At 43.0% G+C, this 20,652-nt stretch overlaps 1 protein-coding gene across 11 annotated transcripts in view; it reads right to left on the bottom strand.

Moving 5' to 3' along the window:
• foxp1b (forkhead box P1b) overlaps positions 1 to 20,652 on the bottom strand; it is a 183,801-nt gene that overhangs the window by 20,659 nt on the left and 142,490 nt on the right. For 8 of the 11 annotated variants that reach the window (XM_084061318.1, XM_084061312.1, XM_084061316.1 and 5 more), the window contains 3 exons: positions 18,959 to 19,109; positions 10,585 to 10,798; positions 4,163 to 4,270 (listed from right to left, as the gene is read on the bottom strand). In XM_084061318.1, coding sequence (XP_083917444.1) covers positions 4,163 to 4,270; positions 10,585 to 10,798; positions 18,959 to 19,109 — 473 coding nt within the window. The remainder of the gene's footprint in view (positions 1 to 4,162; positions 4,271 to 10,584; positions 10,799 to 18,958; positions 19,110 to 20,652) is intronic. The other 3 variants (XM_084061317.1, XM_084061321.1, XM_084061322.1) reach the window with 1 other exon arrangement.

Genomic DNA, 20,652 nt, shown 5'->3' with positions numbered 1-20,652 from the left:
CATTTCTTCGTGTATAGACAAACACATTTATGCATAAAAAAAGAACACCCACCCACACAAAAACAAGACACATGTGAGGAGGTGACAGAACATGCTGTTTGAATGAAAGGTGTTCAGTTCATATTATATTTTAATATTTGTTTTAACCTTGAGCTGAATTATTTACATCTTTATGAAAACTGTGGTGTATGGTGCACACTCTCTCTCATACATGCAGGCGTGCTTGAGCACACGCGCACACACACGCACACACACACACACACACACACACACACACACCCCTGATGATCCTCTAATTGTATTTTTTATAATACATGTTTCTAAATGTTTGCGACATGCATTTAGCACTCTGCCTTAATTGTTTGCAAAAAAGAAATCATGAAAGACATATACACGTATAAATATATACATAATAACTCCTTGCTGAAATTAATTCAATCTACTCTGGGAGCTGTCCATTTGTTTGAATTGAATAAACGGCCATTTAATTAAGCAGGGCAGAGAATGAGGCTGGTAAACATCTCAGGACATCTTGCTAAATTTCAAAGACGAAAATAATAGGTAAAGACGTTTCAACTTCAATTTAACTGGCACGGGGCTGCATTTTCAATGAGGGCCGTCCTACGTGAGGAGCTTTGGAATGTCTTATGTTCACAAGATCCATGTGCCTCTCCTTCTTTTCATCCTTTGTTACATTCCACTTTATTTCTTCTAATGACATGGAGAGTCACAGTGCATAATTAATAGGAAATGAAATATTCAAATGGCCCTAATGCAGCCTTGAGAAGAGCGTCTGGACACGGGAGCTGGGGATATGGGGAATTGACATGGGGAGACACTATGAACGCTGGCATGTGTCACTTTCTGGACTTCAAATGAAGCCGCTTTTAAAAGCTTTCTGGCAGGATGACAGTCCCTAATGTAAATTGCCACAATAAAGTTAAATAGACATCCTTTTTAAACAAGTCAGCTTTTTACATATCATTTAAAGTGGCTTTCTGCTATTTCTTTTTTTTTTTTCTTTACATCTTTTAATTGTATATAGACTGGACCAAGAGCATGGTGCTTTACCTACGGAACATTTATGCTGTTTATTGTTAGTGGGAATTGGCCACAGTATATAAAAACTAACAGCCCCTCTTTGTTAAAGCATTATCATTCAAATTTGTAATAATTTTTATTCTATGTTAAAATTAACAGGGATACTATTTAGCATTTTTATTTCTTTTAAAGGAAAATACTAAAAACTAAAGGTTTCCTTTTTTATTTGTTTTAGTTAAAGCTCTATTTTCTGATTGTAATCATTGCTATTGCTATATAGAGTGTTTGTTCAGTAACAGGGGTCTCTCCGTCTCTCCAGCTCTTTAGTAACCAGAAAATACAATTTCACCCAATCAGGAGAGAGTACCCATTCATCAGCTTTAATAATTATTTATAGTATTCCAATTCGAATTTTGTCTGCTTATTTATGTATTTAATCGCTTCTAATTTCATGTGTTTATCCTGTATCCTCTGAGATCTCTCTACTGATTGAGCTAAATTGGTATCCCCACCTGAAAATTTATTTTCTGTTTACTAAAGAGGGGAACCCCTGTTACTGAACAAACACTCTATACAGCAATGATTAATATGGAGATATAGAGCTATTTACCACTTATTAAAAGAAAATCACTGAAATGTATATTTATTTCAGAATTTAGAAAAAAAAAAGGAAATCAAATTCAAATTTGACCAGATTTGGGGGAATCTATGCTTTGCATGTTGGTGTTTTATCTTGTGTACCAATCAACTCAAGCCACTACAAAGTCTCTATGAAGTAATATAACAGCCCAACACAGTGAAATCCTCAGTGTTAATTTATCCATTTGAGTGTACAAATGGAACCAAATGGAACACTTATGGGTCCCTTTGGTTTCAATTATACCCTCTCAGAGTTAAATGAACACAAATTAAATTGTACAGTGAAAGGCTAATGTTCAGGTATGAGACGTTTCAGGTCAGCACTAGAGGGCAGTGCCGTGTTTCACAGGCTGTGACCTCTGAGTGGACACTGAAGAGAGAGGTCCTGACCCCCATAAAAACACCAGGCGCTGCTACGAGCCAGGAACCCGCCCATCTCGGCGGCTGAATATGAAAACAGGAATAGGGGATTTGGCGCTTTTTTTTATTTATCAAGATAGTGCATGTAGGTATGTAATGTTTTCTTTAAAAGATAGAATAAATATGCGCACGGTTTAAAACAACATTTCAGTCCTGTGTTGGTTGTTACTGTTGGCATGCAGAGAGCTGAAATGTGGTTGACGTTAGAGTCCTCCTCACCTTTCTCACTCTCTGGTACACAGTACGCTGTGTTCTGCTGAGTACACACACTCACACAAACACCCATCACTCTTCACCTTCGTTTTTTTTACATTTCTGCCCACCATATAGGGTTAAAGAAAAAAAGTTATTATGCTTGATTTATTCTTTGTTTGTATTTGCGATTCTTTTTTGGAGGCCCCGCAGTATCAGCGCCCTAGTTTCATGTGGAAGTGCTTAAGGGTTTGAGAGTTAACACCTTGGTGAGCTGCTTGCACTCTTGCCCACTGTTAAACAAAGGCAGCTTTGTGGAGACTCTCCCCAAATGTTTTCTTAACATGTTCCAAGCAGTTTAGGCAGGCAACTAAAGTAAACAAGATGTTGCCATGATAAAAACACTTGTAAAAACATAGCAGAGTGCACTTACAGACTCTTTTTTTTTAAGGCAGAGCTTTACCGGGTGAGCAAAATTTAATTCCTCTCTCTTCTATAAACAAAGGGTGAGGCAATGTCAGAATACAATAAATAGTGATGGATTGAAAGGGACACTCCCAAAGCTGTGTGTATGTGTGGGGGAAAAGGATGTCTGCTTGCTAATCTTAAATAAGAGGCTGAATAACAGTGAAAACAAGTTCTCTGTTGTATAAATGTGGGAACCACACCTATCCCCCCTTTTCTCGTCGTTCCTTGAAATTCAAAGCACTTCAGTTGTGATTATTGTTGCAATCTGTGTTCATGGTGTGAAACACGTTAGAAGAACACTTTTCAAAAAACAAATTATCCTCAAACTGGATTTGTGCCTGGGATCAAAAGAATCCTTAGAATGAGAAAGTCAAAACTTAAAACTGACTATGAAGTAGTCTTCTGCGCCACCTTTCTCTGCAGTATCTCTGAGGAAACCCTGTGTTCTCTGAGTGCTTGTTTTAGGCTAATAGAATTGTGTCATATCTTGTTTAAAGTGCGACTAATCCTGGCTGACAGTGAGCCATTGATCTGCTGCCACAATGCAGGCAGATGTTTTCATCCTCTCCGCAGCCACAGTACTATTATGTGTTGGATTACCCAGTGCACACTGCACACAGGGTTTGATTAGTAAACCACATGGGGAAAACCATAGAGCAAAAACAAAAGGTTTACTTATGGCCCAACAGGGTCAAGCCAAAAGTTTAAGAAATCTGAATTGCAAGGAGATGCTACTATAGAGCAAACGGTGCCAATTGAGTTTTAAAAAAGTGTACCTGCAAAAGGATGAGTGGGGGTAAAGAATGTCTGCTTGCTAATCTTAAAGAAGAGGCCGAATTCAAGGTTGGTGTATGGTTCTAAGAGCAAACAGGATGAAACAAGTGATACTTGGACACAGAAAAGAAGTGAAAGAAGGATGAGAAAGGAGGAGGAGAAAAACAAACAACATTGGGAGCTAGAGACAGAAAGGGCTGAGTGAGGCAGGCAAAGCACACACACCAATCCCCCTGTCCAGTGACAAGGGCAAACATGCAGAGCGCCCTAAGTGTCGCTGCCACAGATAAACATCCTCCTGTTGTTTGTTTGGGAAAAATGTCCCCTGTCACCATGGGAACAGCACTTATCACAGGAATTAAAGGCCCACGCCACGCTCAGGTGGAGACCCCACCGTGGCACGCTCGGCGAGGAAGAGGGCCACAACATTGCAGAGCCTCGACCCACCAAACCTCACTCAGGAATAACAACCACCTGTACCTGTAGTGCCTCTGAGACACAGGGGAGCACGAGAGGTGTAATCGAAGCAAGATGACACAGAAGAGGGGGGTAGAGAGAGAGAGAGAGAGAGAGGGAGAGAGAGAGATGAGCTGAGGACACACAAAACATCTAAACTTTCTCCACTTACTTGAGGAATGAGTGGAAGTCATCAAACACTGCCTCACATCCGGGCCACTTGCACACTCCGTGTCCATAGAGAGGGTGACCGAGCGACGTGGCCTCTTCTAGCGTAGATCTGCAAAACAGAGAAAAGGGAGCAGAGGAACACTAATTAGCACACGCTGATTAACAGCAACGTAATGACAGCTCACACACATTCTCACACATGATCGTGTGAAAAGGCGAACATATCGCACTGACCTTTCACTAGACTCGCTAGTGAAAAGCCTAGTTGGGGATTGGATTAAGAATGATGCTGGCTAGCATTACTCTGCTGCCTGTGCACTAGCTAGTGTGTACCACATGTAGTTTTGACATGAAAACAGAGGCTTTAAGGTGATCTCTGAACTTTATGACCGTGTGGGATCAGTATTGCTGTGTGATCTCCGTTTGCTCGGCACTCAGGGAAGAGCGGACTCTCGTCGGGGGATGCCTGTGTGTGAGTAGAGTGCAATCAATATGTCATTATTTAGTTCCAGTGATCCATGTAGCGGTCCGTGCTTTGATCAAGCCTGCTTGGGGTTACTTTCACGTGCTGGCCTTCCTGCCCAGGCTGGCTGAATTGTATCCAAGGAGGAACCACCTGGAGAAAACCACAACACCTTCCTCCCACTATACCGACAGTAAACACACCGGGAAAACACCTGGAACCATTTAATCTACTTGGATTGCATGCCCATATTGACACTGTTCGGGTTAACAATGTCAATATGGGCATGCAATCCAAGGTGAGGGTGTGTGGCGTTCCTACAATCAAGCCTAAACATCGGGAGCTTGCCCGAAAAACAAACTCTGCAACATTTTCCATATGGCGAGGAGAACCGGAGATAACCATACCCAGCACTGAGCATCAGAGGCACTACAATGTGTGTGCGTGTGTGTGTGCGCGTGTGTGCGTACGCGCACTCGCACGTGTGTAGACAAGGTCTGGTGCGAGAGAGAGACAGGCAGCCATATGGACACAAGCACACTGTACAAGCCACACAACTCTCAACTACAAGAGCCTGGGGGACTGGCCTATATCGCTACCACCTGGTGCTGCTGCTGGTGTTCAAACCCATCAGTCCTCCTCCAGTCTGAGGCCCTGCTTATGTAACGGGCTCTCCTCCAGGAGCCAGAAGAGGGATGGGGGGGCGAGGGGGGGGGGGGGGGGGGGGGGGGTTGAGATTCATTATACCAAAAACCCAGGCTATTGTGTGTCATTAGGGAATCCTTCCATCCACTGCCTTCTCATTCATATGGATATTCTAAGAGGGATGAGTAACGTTAGATATTTAGATTTTTCAAAACAAGAAAACAAGACAAAACAAATGCCTAAATATCCATCTGGCAAGAATTAAAGTTACACATAAAAAATAAAAGAATTATGTGAGAAAATCTAATCATGGTGTAGCAATATTTTAACAGTATTAAATAGGCTGTTCAGATTAAAATCTCATTTGTATCGATGTTGGTAAAGCTGTAACTCAAGTACGGAATTTTAAGGCTTGTCACAGGTTTCCTCGTGTTATAATTACATGCTTAAGAGTTCACATTGTTCATAACATGTGATAATTGCATTGCAATTAGGAAGCAGTCAAGCATTCATGAATGTGGTTAGCAGATTTTTTCCCCCCTCTCTTTCTCAAAAGTCTGATTTCTTTCCGTTTTTGTTTTGTTTAATTCAATTATGAATTATGCATACACATTAAGGATCTGTTTTGATACAGCTAATAAATTGATGGCGGACAACCCATTAAATTCTAACAAGGAAATGTGTGGACTGGTGTGTGAAGGTAGCGCTATTTATTTATTCATTCATTCATTCATTCGTTTAAAAGAGATCCATTATTTTTTATTCTTCCCAAACAGGCCTAATGTTGGTTAATTCTGTATTAATACGATTATGAAATGTGAAGTGTGCTGGAGACTGTGATGCAATGTGATGGGCTGGCACTGGCAGCCTCTTTTTTAATGGTTCCTGGCCAAACAGTGGTAAATGACAGAATGTACGCCAAATGAGCTACATTAGTTTAATAAGAGACATGTATGGGACTCATAGCTCTTTCCTACTCATTCAGCGCTAGGAATGACAGAGAGCGGGAGAGGGAAAAAATAAAATAAAATACAACCACATTGCTCCACAGCTCCCATGTTGCGTTAAATTTGACTGGCACCTTCGGCAGCTCTGTCAGGATGCTATTATTGTCAGGCAGCCCGGGGAGGGGGTACTCTAATGATCTTATAACAGCGATGAGGGGGAAACCGTGTCATTGGCTTCCTTTAGAGACGGAACATAAAAGTGCGTCGACAGCCTGAGAGAGAATGCAACTGCAGCCTTCCAGGTGTTGCCGTCGTGTTTATCCGTACACAGAGACAACAAAACTGCAGAGGCGGGCTCCAGCAGCTGTCAGCCAGTCATTTTCCAGGCCCGCTCTTTTGATGAGAGGCTCTGGGTCATAAATACGAATGATCTATGGCACAACGTGCAGATGCTCTGAATCTATCAGGACAGAAAAGAGAAAAGAAAAATGGGAAGATTGATATCCAGTGGGCTAGGTCAGGGTATGACCGTAGTGTGTGAAGCCCAGTCACAACACACCCCTCCCTCACCATGGATATCGATATGGGTCTAGCAGTCCCACCGTGAACTCCCCCTCCCACTCTACTCCAGCTCTCTACATCTCTACTCCGTCCCGTCTCTCCGCTTGCCTCTCTCTTCTCTCTGCCACTCAACGGTTTACCCTAAATGATTTCATTATCATTTTCCTGGTGTAAGACAAATGAAAGGCAAGAGAGAGTGGAGTGTTGTGCCAAATCAGATTATTTATCTCCTTAACAGATTGCTGAGTTACAGTCCCTGAGCTGTGGTTACTGATGGTTGCTGGGAAGTAAAGTGGGCCAAGTGCTTTGTGTGTGAGGACGCTCCCCGTTACAAAGCCCATCCAGTGGAATGGGAATTGATGTCAGATACAGATCGGAAGCATTTCATTTAAATAAGCAAATCATTGAACAAAAGGCGACCTGGCTCACTGGGGTATCCCGTCTCTCTCCCTCTGCGTCCGAGAGGGGGGGGGGACTTGGCCCTGGGGAGCCACACAGGCCGACCAACTGACAGGGAGACAGATTGACTGACTTGACTGTCAAAGGGAGAGCCCTGGCCCATATCAAGACCGCCGTTCAGACAAACAAACCTCCCAGCCTGCCCTGCCAAAGGGTGCTCTTTGAGACAGCTAAAAGCAACCGTGTGCACCTCATCGTCGGCGTGTCAAGCCCGGCGGTGATTGAATTTCTACTCCTTCCTTAAGACGGAAGTGCAAAGCCGGCGAGTGATGCCTGTGGATGCACTTAAGGTTTTAGTTGCAGGCGTCGCTGTGCCTGGGCAGATTTTATATGACACATGAAACTAACTACATGGTACTTAGGGTCTGCTGTAAACCAATCTGAAGCCAGCCGGGAAAACAGGTCCATCAGCACAGAGGCTTGTTTCTGTTGCATGACAAAAGGACTTGCGGAACCGCATCAATTAAAAGTTCATTAAGTTCAGCACTGGGAGGATGAGTGGGGATGCTCTCTATTTACGCCCAGGCCGGCCCAACCCATTATCTCCAACCTGATTATTCAAATCCCTGGATTATAACGCCGTTTTCTCAGAGACTTGTGTGGAATAATCACGCTTAATGTATCTTTTTTTTTCTTCCATGGATTCTGATTAGAATTGAGTCTGCATCATCAAAGGAGGGGAATAATGCTCTCAATATAGTTCTGTGATTAATTATTTTTTTTGCCAAATTGAACAAGGATGGATTATTGGGTGTGTGAATCTAAATTAGCATCATCCAGCGTTTAATAAGATATGTTGGTTTTGTTTTTTTCCCGCTCTCATTTGGTATCAGTCATCTGATTCTTAGTAAATTGCATGTTTGAAATTTGGAAGTTGCTGTTCAGTTCAGCCTAGCCTAGCACAGAGAGACAGAAAGAGAGAGAGAGAGAGCGAGAGAGGAGTGGGGGTGAGAATCACCTGCTTGGCTTTCTGACAGATCTAAGATACTGGGGGAGAATATTCAGCCCCCAGATTGCCTTCTTCACTAGAGCGTGTGCTAAACTGCTGTTGACGTCTTCTTTAATCCTTGACAGTGAGCACAGGGCCAGGGAGGGGGGCTCTCATGCACGTCTCCTCCGATGTTTCGTGTAGCCCTCAACGGAGAATTGTTGTTCCCTTCCCCTTGCCACTGATGCTCGCCTTGTTTGTTGGCATGCTGCGAGGACGTGTGATGGAGTGAGCGTGTCAATACCCCCCCCCCCCCTCCCCGCTCTCTCTCTCTCTCTCTCTCCGATTAGGCTTTAGTCTTCAGCCACATGGCAACACGAGAAAAAAGTCAGCTTGACACTGGATGATTCACAGGAAGCCTGTGCACACTCTCAACCGGGAGAGGTGTAACTGGAGCTAGCGCACTTCTATTTTCTTCCCTGTGCACAGCACACGTGTTTATATGTGTGAATCTACGCGTACGTGCATGTGTGTTGGAAGAGGGGGACTATGAAAATCTCCCCAAAAAGAATAAGCCACTTTAGGTTGCTGTGGCTTTGTCTGTTTTGAAACTAATGACACCACTTTACAAAGAATAAATAAATAAAAACTGAAAAAAGTACCACTCTTCTATTTTGACTGTTATTTGTGTCTTGCCAGTAAAGAAACCACAGCATTTCCGCCTCAATGTGTCAGTCAGAGGGACCTTTCCACCGGCTTGTTTGTCCACCCTCCATACGCGCGCGCGTACACACACACACACACACACACATGCGCGCACGCACATGCACACACACACACACACACACACACACACACACGCACACACAAGCAGTGTGTGTGAACCCCTCTTCACCTCCCAAGGCTTGATGGTTTAGTGTGCTAAATGTGTTTTTGTCCGCCTTGCTTTCATAATGACACGTAGGTTTTGATGGCTGAAACACGAGTCAGATGTAATGCGGTGAGCTCACTGCGCCTGGAGGCTCCTCGCTAGCAGTTCAAAGATCATGCTTCGGTGTGAGCAAACAAGTAGACGTATTGGATGCCAAATTAATTCCTTCCTTGAAGACACAGCCATGGCTCAGAGAGCGTTTTAGACAATTCATAAACCTGGCGGGAGATTTGATAAGAGACGTTTCGGTGGCACTGGATCCTTGTTCTGATGCTTTGATGCTTACATTAACAAATAACTGCTATTAATTGCTGTATAATGTTCAGTGTGTGGAATGCCTGGAGCATGGATTTAGGATGGATCTAGCAACACAATTCATGTTATTTTTGCAATGTTTTTCTGATTTTATGACCACAATCTAAACATGTTTTTTTAAACGTGTCAGCTACGACGCCCCAGTCTGAAGGGAAGTTGACAGTTTCAGGAGTGTGTTCTTTTATGCAGCTAAAAACACAGTGACAATCCAAACGCTACTGAAGAAAATGCAGCGAAAGGCACAGATGCAGTTTCCTATGTGCAACTGAAATAATACCACCCTTGACCCCCCTCATTAAAAGTGTAGTGATCCCATTTCCATTACTGCAATCTTTTCTTTTTTTCTTCTACAAATCCCTCTCCAACTCCCCAGGTGTTCCTGTGGAATCCCCAGCTGGATGTTGGCACACTGAGAAGTGACTGTGTTGGCCTTTAATGAAAACAGTACTTAAATAAATTAATATTCATCTGTGGGTGAAGCCCTGTGTGAGCATCAACTGATGCCCTGTGAGAAATTGCCTTTCTTTATGGTATGGCTGTTTGGGTTATTCAAAGATGACAGTAATGAGGATGTCACACCTAATAAGTAGTAGTAAAGTGTGGGGTTGCATGATAAAAGACAAACGTCCTATGTGGTTTTGAATAAGGATTGACATGCTGTGTAATATTAACATTAACAGAGTGGTATATGGTATTCTTTTGGGTGTGATTTCGTGTTTGTTTGTCTGGCGGTGCCAGAAATTTGTGAGAGTAATAAGCAACCTGGTTTGTGGTTTGTGAAAACAAGCCCAAAAGAAGCGACCTAGGTCAAGAGCAGTTTAAACATCGGATATTTGAAAATAGCCGATCTACGCCCACACCGCTTTGCGCTGCGATGCGTTGTGAGCTTGTAGATCAGCTATATTTAAAAAAAATCAAAAAAAATAAATAATATTTTTGAAACATTTTAACAACCCAAATATTGTATGGGGGTCCATGGCATAAAATGTTTTCAGATGGGGGTCCGCAGACAAATGCATATTAATTTGGGGGTCCCAAATAAGCAACTACACAAAAAAAAAGGTGACCCGCAACTACCAATATTTACAAGTAACTTTACAGAAAACAAGTCCAAAGTCGCTTATAATAAGCGTACATGGCAACACTGTGTCTGAGCAAGGGGGTTGGGACTCACATTTCTCTCTTGTGGCTCATGTACTGGCCATTGGTCGAGGCGTGCTGGTTGAGGAGTGGGTTCTTTGGTGGCGCCGGGGAGGACAGGTCAAGACCCCGGTGGCCATTGTTGTTGCTGTTGTTGTTGTTGATGCTGCTGTTGTTGTGCTGCTCCTCCTTCACGTGTGTGTTCGTCACCTCCTTCCACAGTTGCTGCAGATCGGCTGGAATCATGCCTGAAACAAACAAATTGGATAATTAAATCAATTAACGGCTAATCCGACTGTCTTCGTCACATAATTAAATCAAAGCGTCTGTAAACAAAGCTGAGTATTAATTAGAAAATATTCCACTACAGGGTAATGCACTGAGACCCCCCCCCCCACACACACACACACACACACCATCAGAACCTCCTCCGCCTCCCTCTCGTTCTGCCTGTGATTTGAAGCGTGTTTGTACACACAAATTCCTGGCATTCACGCATATTTCATGGCCATGGTAAATAATTAACATCCAGACAAGGCATGAAATCGGAATGATCACCATCATTTTCTCCACAACAACGAAGAATGGGGAGAACACACACACACACACACACACACACACACACACACACACACACACACACACACATGCACACAAATCACAACAACAACAAAAAGTTTACAATAGCAGACGTGAGAGCTCCCTCCAGCACCCTGGGGTAATATTCTCAAAAGCGCATTAATGTGCAAAATACTTAAAGCTCTGCACCGCCTTCAATTGACACAGAAGACTTAAACCTCATTTAGCAAGTCAAGCATGCTGTGGCTCACATAGCCCTTTGAAAAAAAGGGGGGAAATCCCTTTAAGACAGAAGACATTTTTTTCCTTCTTTCTCTCATGGTGGAAATACATCCACCGAGTGTGCATGTGTGTCTTTTTTGTATCTCCTGAGTGACAGGGATCCCGACACCCAGGGCCAGATTGGGGATGAGAAAGGATAATGCTGTGTTTGTACACCCCATTTTCCATGTCTCACAGAACTGAGCTTTTGTTTGCACACAATATATAGGATATACTGTATGTGTGTGTATGTGCCCAAACTGCCCATCTATGGTATGTCAGTTAAGTGTGCAGGGGGGAAAGATTGCTTTCATTTGACACAAATGAGGCTAAAACTCAAATGTAAAATAAGATTCAGCTGCTCACAGCTTCCACTGGCCATTTATATTGTCAGTCAAAACACTCTTGTGTTTTGGTAACCCATATTTTTAACAGCGTATTGAAATATCCAATAAAGGCGAGGGAGGAGGGGAGGGTATATATGCATATTTATATTGGCTATTCAGATCCTTTCTTAAATAAGCCACATGTTTTAAGCATGGTGAAAGAAGCCCTTGGATGTGTGGTGAATTAAACCGCAGAGCAACGGCCGAGACCACTCGTTTAACATTACAATTAATTAAATCCATTCTCAAAATGAGCACTGGCAAATGAAAGATGATTTGCACATGCTTATCTCATTCGGGCGGTTATATTCGCCGGATCCCTCAACCCCCCCCCCCCCATTTCTAATCACCAGCTCTATAGATACCAGAAGTGCTCCTTTCAAGCAGCAGATTGTAATACATTGTGTGCAAAATGCTTAGTCTTAATTTATTCCTGTTGTGGAAAATAACTATGTGGTGAAGATCTCAATACGATCAGCAAAAATATTTTTAATTTGATAAGCTACTAAAGATTTTAATTATGCCGGTAATGGAGAACATTGGCCTAATGAGGCGGAGTGCTCCGGAGAGACGCAGAAGGGCTGAGAACTGTGAAATGAGTCTGATAGGATTGCTGTGAATTCACACTACCGTTGGATCATTTGCATATCAAAGAGCAGGAAATGATTGCAGGACAAATCAATAACCTTTCCACGTTCCAAGGAGCGTGTTTCCTCATTGGAATATTCTGACGCGCTCCCACTATTTCTCCCTTATTCTCTGCCAATGCCTTGATGTGCCTTAATCGAAGTGCACGTCCCTGACGGGCTAAACATGTTTAATATTGCGTTCTGTGCAGAGGCATGTTAATTCGGCAGTTGTTGCTTTTCAGACACATTATCAAAGGACACCGTGGATCTTTTTGTTGTTTTTTGGTATAGTGAAACGGATCCATGGAGCAAAAAGTTGCGTCGTATTTATTCGTCCCCCTGTGCTGGTTGGGTTTGGAAGGGGAAGGTCACCAGTGATGTGAGTGTCCTGCTCTTCGACAGCGGGAACAATCATTTTCCCCCCACTTGGTGCCCGGTGACAGTGGCCGGTGTATTTTTAGCCGACGTGCTTGACAGGGCGGCCCACACTGCCTCAATTACCCAGCAGTCCTGGTGACCCCCGACACCACTGTTTACTGGGATGAAACCGCGGCGGATGGACTGTTCTGATGAGAGGGGTAACAGAGTGGGACCAAGCTGTCTCTTTCTGGATCCACACCCGTGATTTTATTGCCATCTATTCTCCTGTTCTCATCTTCTTACATCCTACACCATATCCAACCCTAACCTGGTTGGAGCTCTTTAAACTGTAGCAACAGCTATGGCTCATGGCTGCACATAAATGACAATAAAACATCATTAGGTGTACATCTCAGAGGGCATTGTGCTCCGTGTTTGGACAAACTGCATTGGAGTTCTCCATCTCATTACAGTGAGGGCACATAATGACATTGATCTCTAAATCCCCCCTTTCTTTGGGTCTGCAGCTTGTCCATCTTTTAAGTGCCGGATTGGTTTACGTTTCTTCTTCCCATTTTTCAACACAACTATTCCACTCATTATGACTGGGAAACACGGACAAGCACTTTAAAAAATGTATGTTGTTGGGACACTTGATTGATCACTGGCCTCCCAACTCAATTTTACCTCGGCAGGTAGCTCTGGCACACAGACAGGGCCGAGCTCTTCAACCTTTTCCTGTCCTTGTCCCCCTGTACCCAGGTGACCATGTTCAAGCAAGCAGAAAGTTGATTTAAGGTTCATAATGACATCAGTTGCAGGCCATCATCCAGCAAATAAAAAATGGCCCCAGTGCTCCTGGCTCTTTAAAGCGGGCTGTTACTTCTCACACAGAGAGAGCCGGTGCCATGGGTAGGGGGTAGTGACACTGCTATTAGTTTATTGTTCCGTCAGGCTGGGACCTCTGCTGCACCCCTGTTTATGTTGCCGTAATCACTGGCCTGCTGATATGCACCCCTTAGGCCTAAAATATGTCCTGTCCTAATGCTGTAGGAACTATTACCAGTAGCCCACTGGTGCACATATCAATCACTGCCAGGTCGACCACATTACCCACCGCTGTCCCCGATGTGCTGCATACGCTGTGAGCGCTTCATGGCTCGCCACATTCTTTACTTTCATATTACCGACGAATTTGTCTTGTCACTGTCCCACTGGCCTGTTCTCGACAGCTTAACTAATGTTGTCCGAGCTACGAGGACTCAGTCTGTTACGGAGCAGCGTGGGAGGCCAGCTGGGCCACACAAGACATTTTAGCCAATCAGGGTGTGCGTGGAGATGGGTGAGATGTGTGGCAATGCGCGCGCGCGCACACGCACGCACGCACGCACGCACGCACGCACGCACGCACGCACGCACGCACGCACGCACGCACGCACGCACGCACGCACACACACACACACACACACACACACACACACACACACACACACACACACACACACACACACACACACACACACACACACACACACACACACACACACACACACACACACACACACACACACACACACACACACACACACACACACCTGGTGCTGCACCTGGGGATAGAAACATGGAGCGATGCCATTGTCTCGCTTACTGTGATCGGGTCAAGAGGAGAGTTTTTTTTGTGAGGAGAATAGAGGTGGAGCCACTGGATCAAATTTATATTTATGGGAATTATATCCTCCCCAAACACATTGTTATAATTTATAACAGATACCGTCTGGCCGCTTCCAAGACTTTGAACATTAACGTCAAAAGAATTTACCACAAGAGAAACAAATTAAAGTCCAGATAAAGTGAGCAATTGTTCTTCACCCAAACCGCTATCTACAAGCTTAATACTCAATTAGTTCCATTATATTTCCGTGAGGAAAACTGAATGTGACTCTTCATTACAAAAATCTATCTCTTCCAACCACAAAAAAACAACACATTTTAACTGAATTAAAAGCACACCACATTGCAACAGCAGAACTGCTCTCCACATACGCACGTCAAGCCCTTCTACTGTATTTTATGCTTCTATCGTACTCTGTTTGGAAATATCTCTGCTAATAACATTGGCATCAGTGCCATGCACGAGACAAAACATTCCATTTCCAAACAATTTTATGCTGATGGCTACATATTAAAATAAAAAAATAGAAAAGGGGCAGCATCAGTTAAAAGTCACACTAATTCCTCTGCCCCCCCCCCCCCCCCCCCCCTCAGTCAGAACACATAATCAGCAGGGTCCAAACGGCAGCAGATCAGCTCATCATTCCCATTGCGGTGCTAACTACTAGCGGAATATTGAAGATTAGATCTGAGCTCTATAGGCCTGACCCGCTGGTGCATGAAAGAGTGTAGCGATGTGGAAAACAGAAAGGTCATCAATAACTTCAAACAGTGAAGCAGAAAATGTGTAGAATAGGAAGGGAAACTGGAGGGGTGGTGGGAGTGGGAGGGGGGGGGGGGGACTGGCGGCAACTGAAGCTAAGTGTTTTAACAGCTGTCTTAGACACAGAGGGATCCATCGATGCATTCCAAGAATGGGTCTAACCAGATAATGACAGAATGAAATTTTGGCTGATATATGATAACCATTAATTGCATGGTCAAATCAATATTGATATTGCAATAAACGTTTCCAGAAGGGTTTACCTTACACCTGCTATACAGTAACTGTTATTAAATGCAGACTTAAAGCTGCACTATGTAACTTTTCTCTTCTACCCGGATTTGAACCCGGTTTCCTGCGCAAGTGCTGATTTTTTTAGCCCGCCTGCTTAGCAGGGGATACATTTTATTCGTGTCAGATCCTGTGTCTAGGTGAGACATGACCTTTGACACGATCTAAATGTCTCAATAGAAGAGCACGGAGACAAAATACAACCACCCCAATTGTATAAGTTATATTATATTAACATACTCTACCATACAGATTGGACATATTTTTAATTGTATTCATTAAAAAAAGTAAATAATAATTATAATAACTTTCTTATTACCTGATTAGGCATACTGATGCACATGTTAGTTAAAAGAATATGTATTTTTACTTAACATTTTTCCAACTTGTTTTCTTTCATTTGTTCTAGAGGTAGACCATTTTGACACTGATTGAATCAGTCTTAAATCATCAAAAAAGCTACACAATATGTAAAAAAGCTAAACTTCAGGGTTATTTTGCCTATACCGATTTGACCAATATTGTATATCGTATATTGTATATTGTATATCGGACGATGTCGATATGATGAACGATTAATCGTGCACCCCTAGAATGAAACTAAGGCAAACTGACCAATACTATAACTGTCTATACGATACCATCAAATACTACATATTCCTTCCAATTTTTTTTGTTTATGGAAACAATGCCAAAGAAAAGGCCTTTGTATTCTGGTCTTTCTCGCCAGAAGAAAAAAAAAGGTCAGATACTCGGTCAGTATTTAACAATAGTGTTGACTTTACTATAACCTAAAAGGTATTTTGACTCGTATAAACAGGATGTTCGGGAAGCTGTTGTGAAATCAAGTAAAGAGTACAGTACATCACCATATCAGCAGTGTGATGCTTTACTCAAGGGGTGTGTGCGTGTTTGCCAGCCATCTGACATGGGGTAATTCAGCAACACACACACACACACACACACACACACACACACACACACACACACACACACACACACACACACACACACACACACACACACACACACACACACACACACACACACACACACACACACACACACACACACACACACACACACACTCTCACTGACTCACAACACATCAGCCCTACACGCCTGTGCCTATGGCAATCGTCTGCTAGCGGATAAGTGATTCCATAACTAGTCCAAACAATAACAGGACTGTACAAACCCTGTTTGTGTTTGCCCATTACCTAAGCACCCTCAACCTCCCCCACCCCATGCCCTCCCATTTTTTTTTCATCCAGCTTATCTTGTTATTTCAAAACTGTTTGTCTTAGCCGGGAATGAACAGTCAATGTCATGTTCCAAAAAAAAAAAAAAAAAAAGTCTCGAAAGACGTCTTTGTCAAGGCCGCTCCTTGAGAAAATATTAAAAAACAAATAAAGCAACAAACTTCCTGGCCAAACAACATTGAGTCAGTATCACCTAGCAGAATTGTTTCACAATGACGGGTTCAACGGCAGTTGTGGGTGACAATGGAGCCAGTCTTCCTCTAGGCTAAAGGGGATTGCCACTGGACACAAGCATGCAGGGTGGCGATCACAGTGTATAAAGTGGGTGGGACAGAGAGTTGAAGGACATGGCATCCCGCTGCAATCGATCACCTCTGTTTCACTGACACCGTCACTGAGGCAATGGATGATAATTGAGCTAGTGTTGTAAAAAAAACAACAACAACAAAAATAACCTTACATTTTGCACTACATGATACATGACTACATGATTTAAGAGTTTAACTAAACTCATTAAAAGTAGACAGCCCAGAATAGACTTATCAGAGTAATCCTAGCCTGATCACTTTTAAAGGTAGAACAAAATCCTTATTGCCTTGTTGGAATTTAGTGACACAGTCTCACTTTATCTTAATGATTTATTTTAGGCTATTGTTTCAACAAAACATTCAGTATTTATTCTTTATTTGCTAGTAGGGTTGTCCGATATTGGCTTTTTTACCGATAACCGATATACCGATATTGTCCAACTCTTAATTACCGATACCGATATCAACCGATACCGATATATTGTTTTAGCCTTTTAAAAGGTTGTAGTCACTGTTTTATTTATGTACGTACGTATGTCGTATGTTTTTTAGATTTTGTGTAAGGGAACCACAGTGGAAAGAAGTCTATGACTTGTGACGTGTGTGTGTGTGTGTGTGTGTGTGTGTGTGTGTGTGTGTGTGTGTGTGTGTGTGTGTGTTGTTGTTTATTTTAACTCAATTGCCTGCCCTTTTAACCTTCTATGTATGAGGGTTGCAAGCAATTAAATAAATCGAATCAAATTGCATACAAGATGGAGAATAAACTAGTCTGAGAGACTGGAAAGAGAGAGAGAGAGAGAGAGAGAGAGAGAGAGAGAGAGAGAGAGAGAGAGAGAGAGAGAGAGAGAGAGAGAGATAAGAGAGAGAGAGAGAGAGAGAGAGAGAGAGAGAGAGAGAGAGAGAGAGAGAGAGTGATATGACTGCAGATGATCTAATCTGTGTTTCTGCAGTTTAGTGAGTGTATGTGAGTAGTACAGTAATATACTGTATACTTAGTCACACAACCCTTTTGCTCGCCAAAATAACATTTTAAACTGAATAAATATGGGGAAAATATATATTTGACAAACAATTATTTATTTAAGTAAATAGGTCAGAATGGCTTATTGTCAGTATCAGCAGAGTGAAACGGGAGTCTAGGCCCTTTACTAGACCCCAGGGAGATTGATTGCTGAGGTCAGGTGCAGCGCCACACCTACAGTACCATCAGCTCCCGGTATCTACCGGTGTATAAGTGCATACATTCTGTGCGCGCAATGACCTGTTTGATGGCCAAAGGCCTGTTTGATGTCCTTCCCTGGACATTTCTACATTTTGCAGAGAAATACACATTTTTTTGCCACAGTATATATATTTATGATCTCACATCAGAACAATGGCATTTAGGTTAAAAATCCCTGCATCCACCTGCTTCACCATCAACGCATCACTTTCTCCTAAATCACTCATTGTGAAAGTAAACTATAGGACCTGCTTTTGTTGACGGTCGATTCACACACATCCAAACACACGTCACTTTTTCGCTTTGAGTTGGCACAGAAAGTAACATTATGATGTCATAATGACACAGTGTAGCCACCAGCCTTCTACCTAGAGAGGACATGCCCCCAGACCACTCTGGGCACGCATACTACTCTTTCAATTTGAGTTGGCACACATCACTCTTTGGTTTTCAGTGGGTATGCATCACTGTTTCGTTTTCAGTGGGTACGCATCACTCTTTGGTTTTCAGTAGGCATGCATCACTGTCTCGTTTTTCAGTAGGCCCACAGGTTGAGAACCGCTGACGTAGGTGATCTATTTCTGATTCAAAACAGCGAATTTCACATCAAAAGGGGCAAGGTTATTAACCCCATGGGAAGACAATGGGAAGTTTGTAAGCCTGCACGAGTACTGACCCTGAGTGAGGGAGTGTAGCGGCAGGCCCGTTTGGCCCGGCTGGATGGTGAGCAGCCCTTGTCTCTGGAGGTTGAGCAGATGCTGCTGTTGAAGCTGCTGGACCTGCAAGAGTTGCTGCTGGAAGGCCAACTGCTGCGCAGATACCTGCTGCTTGGGGACGTACACACACATTCATACACAAATACACACACACGGAAATACAAAGACACAAAATGGTATGCAAGCACATGCCGCCAGACAGACAGACAGACAGACAGACAGACAGACAGGGAGAGAGGGAGAGAAAGAGAGAGACACACCATAAGCAAACACACTTACTGTATGGGAAATATAGCTGGCAGGGTAAACACGTGAAGCTTGACATACAGGTTTACATATGGAACTGTATATGAAGCTACAAAGGGACCATGCAAATGCTGTGTTTAAACACGCTATGTATGGATCTGAACCGGCACATGAATTCAATGCTGTTCATATTTACGAAGGTAAAAGATAAACACATTGTATCAACACTCCGCTGTGTGTGAACAAGAGAAAAACTGTTAAACAGCTCACACGAAACAGCCTATACCAAATGTTAATTCTCAGTCTCACACATTTCGCCTTCAGTGTGAATATCGGCTGGCCGCGCACTTAAAAGACAGGTAAAGCGTACATCTCTTGTTCCCGCTCTCTCTCTCTTAATTAACCACGAGTCGGGAGGCAAATGACAAACAGTGAAACAACATAGTTAATCATTCATAATAAGAGCCACAGGATTTTAATTACAGCCATTCATAATTCAGCAAACAACGTGTGACTAAATCAAAGTGCTTAATAACCACCCCAGCCACTCTTGCAACTCTCCCAGGCATGGCACTGAACACAAGGAAACATCGCTGTTGGGTGGAAACCTTGTATGTCAAAGACATACTTTTCAGGAAATGGAAAAAATAACCAGTGTTCCAATATATCCATTGTAGTTATTATTTTGTCACAAGCTCTAGTTAATACTTTTCATTGGTTAAATATGTATACATCCCACAGACACAATTAATCACTTTCACCTTCAAATAGCAGATCTACAAGCTCACAACGCGTTGAGAGCTTGTAGATCGGATATATTTGCTACTTTTGTGTGACATTGTAGTTACTACAGTGTCACTACAGAGTAGTATGATAAAGTAGGACATTAATGTACACACAAAAAAAATCATTAAAAGTTTAAATATGGAGATACAAGGTTTCTACCCGACAGCAACAATATACTGTATGCCCCTCTACCCTCCACCCAGCAATCAGTTAAGCTGTGGTAAATACAGTATCACATACTATGGACTGGCTGAGGAAATAAATGGGTGTGTGCCTGTTGCACTGAGAGAGACACGTTTTAGTGACATACTGTCTTGATTTTGGGGGGAAATAATGGCCCCCCCAAAAAAACTGTTTGTCCCTGGGAAGTGAAACGTGTGAACTTAACGCGGGATGAGAAGATGATAGAGGGGGGTGAGAGATGAGAAGAGAGAATGAAGAGGGGATCGAGAGAGAGTGAGAGTCAGAACAATAAATAAAAGGAAATGATCTAATATCCCGCTCCGATCTTCTCAGAATAAAAACAAATGGGAGATGCTATTTAGATAACGTGCACACGTGCATGCACGTGTGTGTGTGTGTGTGTGTGTGTGTGTGCGCGAGTGTGGAATAGAGAGGAGGG

Source organism: Gymnoscopelus microlampas, assembly GCF_963454915.1.
Source record: "Gymnoscopelus microlampas genome assembly, chromosome: 7".
NCBI lineage: Eukaryota > Metazoa > Chordata > Actinopteri > Myctophiformes > Myctophidae > Gymnoscopelus > Gymnoscopelus microlampas.
This window is presented reverse-complemented; position numbering and strand designations above follow the sequence as displayed.